This window comes from Andrena cerasifolii, chromosome 1 (genome assembly GCF_050908995.1).
Source record: "Andrena cerasifolii isolate SP2316 chromosome 1, iyAndCera1_principal, whole genome shotgun sequence".
NCBI lineage: Eukaryota > Metazoa > Arthropoda > Insecta > Hymenoptera > Andrenidae > Andrena > Andrena cerasifolii.
This window is the reverse complement of record NC_135118.1, coordinates 15,705,734-15,715,598: the sequence shown is the minus strand read 5'-3', so window position 1 is coordinate 15,715,598 and position 9,865 is coordinate 15,705,734. Positions and strand designations below refer to the sequence as shown.

General features: G+C 46.4%; 1 protein-coding gene across 1 annotated transcript; it reads right to left on the bottom strand.

The window, feature by feature from the left end:
• Positions 1-368: 368 nt before the first annotated feature.
• Positions 369-1,473, bottom strand: LOC143377446 (uncharacterized). Its single transcript, XM_076828669.1, has 2 exons — positions 1,330-1,473; positions 369-1,031 (listed from the first exon to the last, which is right to left on the bottom strand). Exons 1-2 carry the CDS (start codon positions 1,471-1,473, stop codon positions 477-479), a joined length of 699 nt encoding a protein of 232 aa, XP_076684784.1. The 3' UTR covers positions 369-476.
• Between the last annotated feature and the right edge of the window lie 8,392 nt (positions 1,474-9,865).

Below are 9,865 nucleotides of genomic sequence, written 5' to 3'. Positions count from 1 at the left end.
AAGAGAGAGACCATCGATGAGGAAATATGCCTGGTCGACGATTGGCTCGTTTCCTCAGCGGCCGCTAGGGATCACGATTCCTCAGAGTTTACCTAGGGAATCCGGGAACTTTTTACAACCCCTTACCCTGTTCAGTATCCATTTCATACTCGGCGCTGAAAAACTCTGATAAAATTCAGGTGCTCGAGTTTAATCCTACATATATAGGTACTTACAATATCGATCCATTGATAAGTATGTGCTAAAAAAGGGTACATCGCTCTATCAAAATGTTACACATTAATTTGTCGGGTGACACGGCGGGATAGGTACATGATTTAGACAGAGGTGGCGAACAACACGGCTCGCGACAGCGTACCGTCGGTTCCGTTCGGCTTGTATCGCGGGGAATGTCGATCGACGCTGACGACGTGCTGAGAGATTGTCGCCGCTAACGATGCGCGCGGATGAACCGTATACCGAGTTCCACCGGCGCATTAATCTTGATCACGGATCGCCTGTCGATCGTCCGCCGCATCTCGATCGCTGTTCGCCGATGATCGACTGCGGCTCAGGCTGCGATCCCGGCTTTTGCTGTGCCTGCTACGGCGCTCCACGTCGCTCTCCTTCCTGTACACGCACATGTCGTCCTCCGGGGCGGCTGGCTCTATCGCGCAGCTCCTCAGGTCCTGTGTGTCCCTGCTTTTCTTCGCGGTGCACCTGCATCTGGTGCAGCCCATCGTGCCCAGCTTCGTGGCTGCCCTCTTGCCCCTCCTGAGCCTCCTACTCCTTCGCCTCCTGCTCCTTCGCCGTGATCGACTTCTCCTACGCCTCCTTCCACTGCTTCGCCTTCGTTTCCTTGCGTAGCTTCGTCTTCGTCGGCTGCTGCCCCTCCGTCGCCTGCTTGGCATCCGTCTTCTGCGTCGGCTCCTCTCCACTGGCACCAAGGTCGACGCTAGCTGCTGTACGTCCGCGTCCGCGTTCAGGAAGTAGTGGCCGTGGTGCCTCTTCAGAATCCCGTAGTCCAGGCCGCGCTTTAGGGCTGCATGCATCTGGGGAGCAGGTGATATCACTGGGAAGTAAATACTTGAGAAAACTTCAGGAAGCTTCATCGTAGCGATCGGAGTAACCTAGCTAGTGTCAATCGTAGTATTAATACTAAGACAATCAATATTTTCCGGGGCTTCGCAGCGTCAAGTATTTTGAATAAAACACTTATCGGTATTGAAATATTTGCTTGTGTAAAATAAAAATATATTTGCATTTTTTGTTTGCATGGAGATATAGATAAGACGGCTAGGAGCTTTAAGATCGAAATTTCTACACCAGGAGCAATGGAACTAGAAATACCTGTCTCTGTATGATCGGCTCCGGGGCGCTGTACTGCGACGCGATATAGTTCATGATTTCTTTGGACGTAGAGCCATGGGTTTCTCGCAGATTCCTGATCGCGCTGACCACGCGAGCCGACATCTTCGGCATCTGCTTCCCCATTTCAGCGCCGCTGATTCCTTCGTTTCTCCGGAAGAATGCTCGCTAAACTAACTCTCTCACTGAGCCAGTCAGCTGGTCGGGCGGTGTCCGTGAAATTTTCAGGTCGGACGAGGACGTCGAGCTCCGCAATCCCTCGCCGGGGCACAGGGTTGAATTGCCTTCGCGATATCGCATTTAATCTACACGCGAAATTTCTAATAACGCCGCGTGCCCGCTCTTGCAACGGGGAAGGACTATCACGAGAAAATTTTAAGAAAGTTTGCCAAAATCATCCTGACGTTAGATGCGCCCGAAATGATCTGGCCCTCGAGGCCACTCACCGTGATAATTGACTCTCGTGTTTATCGTGGTTTCCGCGCCTCACTTTTGTCGATCAGCAGCGATTAAACCTCGCTCGAATAGGCGCTGTTGTGTGCGTGCGTGCACACTGAAATTGCCTCGACCCCTCACTAAACGGTTGGGGCACAAAGTAGCACTGATATTGGTATCACTTTTGCATCGGGGCATTTTACGCCCCGTTGAGATCGAGGATTATCTCGTCGCGTACGGTGACTTATCTCCAGTGGGAAAAAATCATGGAAAGCCGCTCGACGTGGATTTTTGAAAGAAGCACGGCTGTTAGACCGAATTATACGGCTGAAATAATGAAGAAGGTGAAACGGAATCGTAAAGATAGCGGGCAAACGGTGGACGAGAGTGTATTGCGTGATCGGCGACATTAAGTATCCTCGTTTCTCGATGTCGCTTGGTAATTCCTCGCCTGATATTCCGTGTCACTCAGCACCGGTTTTTCTATTATTTTCTAAGCCAGTCGCATCTTCGCCTGAGCACTCGATCGCAACTTTCCGATGGAAGTATCGTTTCGATTAATTAAAACGTTCGCTTAGATTTATATTATGTCGCAAACGTACCTATCTATCGGAAACAGTAACGGTAATTTGACCTGCTGCATCCTCTTTTCGCACAGCTGTGTCGAGAGGAAGTAAAAGTTTCACTAATAATAACGATAACTTAATACATTTCTACATCATATGTATAGGTATCGGCAGTTGTCCAATCTGTCATCGTACTCAAATATTGGCAAGAAGGTGGAAAACCCAATAGCCCTAAATTTTGCTAAAAGAATCTTGATCAAAATTCCCGCTAAAAGGACTTTCGTTTCCAACTTCGATTAAGGATATGCTCCCTAAGGCGATGTAGAATCTAGAAGCGCACGCGGAACGGCCGTGAAAACCAGCCTCGGAACGATACTTGTTAAATTCGGCGGTAGCGAAGGTAACGAAGGCAGTTTGCAGCCAGCCGGCTCGGTGCCGCGCGAAATTTACCGATTAATTTTTTTCCCCCCGGGTGCTCATTAGCCGCCCTTAATGGTGTCGGCGGTGTTAAAAAAGCCGCGATTCCGAGTCGCTGGTGGAACGCGTGTATCCACGGGACGAGACATCTTGCCACCTCGTCCCGTAATTGGATAGTCGGGGATGCCGCGGTTTACAAGAATAACGCGGCAATTTAGCCGGCCACTTAGCCTTCTACCTGACCAGAACCGATTCCCCCGATTCGTTAATCAGCACCAGGTGTCGCGGCCCGCTCCGCCTGAATGTACACCTGCATGTAGATGCTCGCGTCTATACGCCAATGATTATTTATCAACGTCGCGCTTAGACAGGGAAACAGCTCGCCTTGCGACTCGACGTCGCATTTAAGGCCTTTTATCGTCGTCACACGGCGCACGCTTCGGTAATCGCACACCATTTTCTCCCCCTATCGTTCTCTTCCTTCCGATTTACTGTCGCTGCCCGCCAGTAATTCCCTTCGCAATTTTATTATTTAACCGGTCGTTGTAACGCGCGGGCCGCGAGGCACTCCTGGGCCAGAGGGATTCGGATGGACAGCGTGCCAACGCGCCTCGTTCATGACTTCCTTGGTTGGTTGCAGCATCTAAATTTTAGTAAACTTAGGTGTAATTATATTCGATTTTTTCTATCGAGTTAAAATTTGCCGTCGATGGAGCCGAATTTTCATAAATTCAGTTGAAATTATATTCGACTTTAAGTGCTACGTTAAAATTTTTAGTTCGAGCAATCGAATTTTAGTACATTTGGGTCCAATTAAATTCGATTTTTCTATTATGATAAAATTTTCAGTTGGAGGAGCTAAATTTTCATAAATTCAGATGAAACTAATTTCGTTTTTAATTGATTACGCTAAATTTGTTAGTAGGAGCAAATCAATTTTAGTAAATTTAGTTGGAATTAACTTCGATTTTTTTTTATTACGATAAAATTTTCAGTTGGACGAGCTAAATTTTCTCAAATATAGTTAAAATTAATTTCGATTTTAATTGATTATGTTACATTTTTTAGTTGGAGCAACTCAATTTTAGTAAACTTGGTAGAAATTAACTTTGATTTTTTTTATTAAATATAAGTTGGAGGTGCAACATTTCATTAAATTTAGTTAAAACTAACATCGATTTTAATTGATTACGTAAAAAATTTCAGTCGGAGCAACTAAATTTTAGTAAACTTAGGTGTAATTAAATTCGATTTTTTTTATTAAGTTAAAATTTACCGTCGATGGAGCCAAATTTTCATAAATTCGACATGCAGTTCGACACTGTTACCTTAAACCTTGCAACGTGGGTCGCAAGAATTTATTTAATCGTACTTAAACGCGTTTGGAACTGGACCTTGCAGGGTCTTCTTCGGTGTACCTACCTACCTATTGTACAACGTACAATTAACCGATCCGTCGGGCCCCGAGAGAGGGATTGCGCGAGCGCAACGATACGCAACGCATTCCATCCCTCCCGTTGCCCAGCTCCTTCTCATCGAACGCTCGGGACGGTAATTCACGCGGACGGATTATTTACGGTCGACGAGGAAGGGAAATTTATATCGCCTACCATCCCGGCGATACATCATTCGAACGGCGCTCGTTCCGACGCTCCTATTCCGACGAATAGAAACGCACCAGCGTTTATTGATATCTCCGGGCAGGCCTGTGCGCAGCTCGATGCGATACAGCGCGGCGTAGGTACAGCCGCATTCCGCCAGCGATAAAACCGCCACCGGGGGTATTATTCGAAGCAATGTCGCGAGATATTGCTTCATCGAGGCTTCTTGTACCCGGGGGCCACGGCAAAAACTCGGCCCTCTGCCGCGAGTGACTTTGTAACGTCACGGTGCAACGGTGCGGCGCGGCGCGACGTTCGGCCCAGGTACGGGGCCTTTTGTTCTCTTCAGGGACGCGGACGCCTGTTTCCAGGAGACGAACGGGGCAACGCGGTGACAGGGGCCCAACAAATGTTGCGCGTCAGGATAATTACCGAGCGGAATCCGCCTCTCCCACGGGAGCCGCGACATAGAAACGGAGGCGAGGCGGAACAGCAGCAGCTCGCGGCGCGGCGGCGTCCCTGATGCACCGACAACCGCAGAGAATTCCTCTGTTCGACGCGAGCCTCCGCGTGCAGGGAGAGCCATCACCCTTCGCCGCAGGATGTCCGACTGGATGGACACTGGTCAACCGACCGTGACGATTGCCCACTAACGCATTTTTACACCTACGCGTGTTCTCCTCGGGACTCCCCGTCCACCAGCTCGGATCTCTGCCCACTTTCAGCCGTTTCAAGCTGTCCCGCGGATTTTTCGCGTTTTCCGGACGATCGAGAACCGATGGACGACGATATGACGGTGCACGGCCACCGCAATCATCATGGGAAATTTCTTGGAGAGACGAAGCGAGATCATTGCTCGAGTGCAGAGTGGTGTAGAAGCCCCGCGTAATTATTATTGTTATTATTATTCGTCTGTATTATTTGGTAATTACATGAAGCATACCGTAAACTGGGGGAACATTGACAGGTTTTTGAAACATTTTGTTATATAATTTGAAAATTAACATGTTTACATTTGCTTTAAGTACCCTAGCATAACATTGCATCTTTTGTGATTGTACCTACAAGTGTCAAAATGCATAAAATTTTTGCAAAAACCGTTTTACTAAATATTTTGGAAATGTCGATAAATCCGCAAAATTTTCGGATACCGTCGTAACCGACACCAAGAAGTCTCATTGCGATAAAAATACGTCGATTAATTTCGTACGCATTTTTGATAAGAGGACAAGAATTAATGTACCGCGGTTCACAATTGTTACACATGATTTCTAATTTAAATCCAAGCCCTCTAATGCTCGATTCGGCGAAAGTAATATCTCCATTACATGCCTTGCATTTGGTAAAGTCGCTTATGCGTATCTTGTCTGTATCATTGCTCTTTAATTTCTTCGCGGAAGCACTTGTAGAAGTTGTAGATGCCGCTTTGATTTCAAGCGGATTTAGCGGTCGTATTCTTCTTCGTGGTTTGGCCACACGTCCACTTAAAATTCGTGAGCCTTTTCTATTTATTCCGTTAGACTTAGCCATGACGTTTAATTGAGTATAAAAACTCTCAAGTGAAAACCGTAATAGCACTTGATTTTCGTACACCTTAGAGAATTGACGCGTTCTGCTTGACAGGCAAGAGAAAACTACCTACTAGCATTTACAGTTATTGCTGCGTGAAAATATTTTCAAAGGTGCAGAGTTTTATAGTGGGTAACCCCACGAATCATCATCCGCGTGGGTCGCGGTTGGCGAGTCTCCGCGCGGCTCGGCGGATGTCCGCGCGCAAGTACACGCTCACGGCTTTATACTTCGAGAAATAATCCGAATTTAAAGGTGAAACCTTTTTCATTCTATTTTCACGGCTTCAAACTACTGTTTAAGCAAGAAATGCGATTTTTCTAAAATTTTTCTGTGTCAACCCCTTAATAGCATTAATAGCATTACATATAAATAACATTAACAGGTTAAGTTTTACTAATCTGACGTAAAACAATATAATTCCGGGGTATGCCAATGTAAAAGGCGAGGCTGCAGCACAATACTGTTAGAAGCCTAACCGTAACTAAAAACTAAAGCTAAAACTAAAACTAGGAAAGAGAAGAAAAAAAGGAGAAAAATTCAAGCGAGCAAATTTTATGGCGCATTAACCCTTAACTGGTATCCTGGGGCCGCTCGTGACCCCAAGCACCCAAAGTTCGATGTACAATTTTCGGTTGTCTAAGTTGGTAAACTGAATTTCTAATTAATTTTATAATAATAGTTTAACTTTCTACGCTTCTATTATTTTCTACATTACCTAAGAAGAAAATATTCATAGCGGTTGCTCTAGTGTCGACTTTAAAAATTTCTGTGTCCTTTTTTATTTGGGGTCTGCCACGACCCCGGTATACCAGTCACGTTTGCCAAAAACAGTATACCAGTTAAGGGTTAAGATAGAAAAATATAAACATAAATGGACAGACATGGAAAAGGAAGAATATACAGGTGTAGTCAGGAATAGTGTAGAAATATATATCGGCGAGCTTTACATTTAAAATCACAAAAGGAATTTAGCCCTCGATTGTCAGGAATTATAATAGCGAGCAGAAATATAGGCGAAGGAGGATTCGAATTCAGACATCGAGGTGTGCAGGTACGAAAAGGAGATTTCGATGCCGAGTAGAAAGAGAATTAGACACACGGTAAGAAAGATCGTTGCGAAGAATATTGCAGAGCTAAGGCGGACCGTGAGATGAGACTATCTTGTAAACGAGACATGACTGGAAAATCCAGCGTATCTCTACAATCTCGCCGCGTACCGATGTCTACGGACGGTCCAGTTGATTTCCCCCGAAGGATGGTTACCCGAACGGCTGGATGTACCTATATACCGTCGCGGTGTCGAGAGAGCTCAGCCGTGGGGCTTGGGCCGCATCGGCTCGCGATAGTGGGACTCACGCTCGCGTCTAGGGGCGACACGCGAGAGACGGCTGCCAGCCGATCGACCAATCAACTGAATTGTACCCGTGCCGCGCGATGATTGCAATTGGCTGATTAACGACCTTGCAGGCGTCGCGGGTACCTCCGCCACCGGGGCACGATCGCAATAACTCGGGCGAACTCTCCGTTTTGCATACTCGATTGCACAGGAGGCGAGACGTGTCGGCCGGTGCCGCTCCGCTGTCCATTATCGCCGCGTTTTTGCCCGAACCGTCGGTCGCCATTTTGGATACATTATCGCGGATCGTTAGGCGCCCGGTGCCCCCGATGGAAATTATCGATCGTCACGCCGCGCGACGCTTATAAATATTCGTGGCGCAATTAATAATTAATATTCCGCGAATGAGCCGAGATAAATCGCCGCGTTTTGTATTCATTAGCCGCGGGGAAACGATCCGAGAAGGCAGCGCCAGATGGAAATTATTCCCGCGGCCGGCAATCAGAAGAATTGATTGCCGTTGATTTGCAAGGCTGCCGCGGCTCTGGTTTTTCCATCGGCCACTCGTGCCGATCGTTTTCACCTTGTACAAGTCTCCCAGCGAATCGCGGCCGGCTGTTTTTCCTGCTGCGCGCACACCCTGCCCCCGCACGCGCACCTGCTCACCGCGCGGAGGAAACGCGTCGTCCTTCTAGCTGCACGGTAAACACAATTTCTCTCTCAATTTTGAACTACAGGTGTAATCGTCGGAGAGATGTAAGCAGGTACTGTTGCGTCGCGGATAATCGACTTAGCCCGCAATGTTGCGTCAAAAACCGCCCCCTTGGCGATGCTGCCCGCCGTGCTCGATCAACTCCGGGCCCTTTTCTCTTCAGGGGAAACAGTTTCGCCGCGTTAAACCTGTTCCACGGTTCCTCGAATCTGGCCGTGTCCTTTGATCACGGGGGCCTTTGAGGCTCGAACGGTGCACACGGTGGCCGGCGCATCCTGCACGCGAGCAAAGGGGACAGCCCGCGATACCACCGACGTCCCTCTTTTTCTTCCTCGCCTTCTCTTTCCCGCTGACGGATTTTTGGTGCACGGGGTTCGCGGCAAAGGGTGAATTAATGCCGATGAGAGCGGGCGCAGTTAATAAACCGGACTTATTAAACGATTACATTAACGCAACCGTCGCCGGAGATTAATGCACTCGGCTCCGGAACGTCTCACTCGTTCGCGAGCGGCGAGTGTATATACGAAGAAAGGCAGAAGCCGACAAGAAATATGATCTACACGGTGTGGGCACCGTATCGCGGTAGCCTCGAGATAATTACGGCCACGACCGGCCGATAATTTTTCCGTATCGAAGGGCCGGGGCCGGACTCGCGAAAGTGGACCGATAAACGATCGCTTTTAATGCGCGTCCCTTTAATTGCAGGGAAATCCATTCGAAACGCGCCGAACTGCGCGTAATTACTGGAAGGGCACTCTTTTCCAACTTGGTGGAGAGCGTTCAACCTATCCGCCCAAGTTGCGCGGCTTTCGTTCTTTTAGACGCTAGATTCTACAGTCTGAACTCTGGAGATTGTATAACAATTACGTTTGAACCTCGATTCATGCGAGTGCTGGACTTCTCATTAAACAATTCAAGCGTGTCACTCTTTTTAGAGAAATCGCTATCAGTAGAGTAGTTTAGGAAGAAGATCTGTCTCAATTTTGTAGTACAATTTTAGTTAACTTCTAAACGATGTTCTACCATAGAGTAAGGCAGTTATTCTTTATTTAAGGGGCTATACCTAGTCAAGCGGCCGAAAAGAGGCGAATGTTTGTGAATTTTTGTTGAAAAAACGGAAGCATATATTCTTACAAAACTTTCTGCACTTAAAAGAGCAACATTTAAAGAACACTTTTGCGGTGAGCACTGTCATTCGGAACCAGATTATCTAAAATCAAAATACAGAAAAGGTTTCGTCAATATATTAATGTATCCTCAGATTGGCGGAGGGAATTTTCCGAACTATTAATTTAAAACAAAATAGCGGCTAATTAAAGTTGAAATCCTGATTTTTTCGCGTGATTTGTGCACAGTTGAAATCCTGATTTTTTCATGCAAAAGTCACGCGAAAAAAATCAGGATTTCAACTGAAAATAGCCGCCATTTTTTAAAATTAATACTTCGGAAAAATCCCTCCGCCAATCTGAGGATACATTAATATATTAACGAAATATTTTTTATTTATAATAATTTACAAATTTAAAAAAAAATGCTTCTTGGATGTCGGTTGTTACTTTATTATAAACGTAAATATTTTTCCACGAAAGAATTACCGAATGTTCTCTAAATATTGCTCTTTTAAGCGCAAAAGTTTTGTAAAAATACATGCTTACGCTTCCTAAAAAAAATTCACATACATTCGCCTCTTTTCGGCCGCCTGACTAGGTATAACCCTTTAAATCCTCACGGAGTTGACAATTCGTGAAATTGGAGGTTCATAGTTACCCTTGAAAGACAAAAGCAATTCAGAATTCTCTCCAAAAATACGGCGAAGTAATCCAAAGAATAATTCCTCTGCTCCCTAAAACCCTAAATAATACGAAGAGTTGCATCCTTG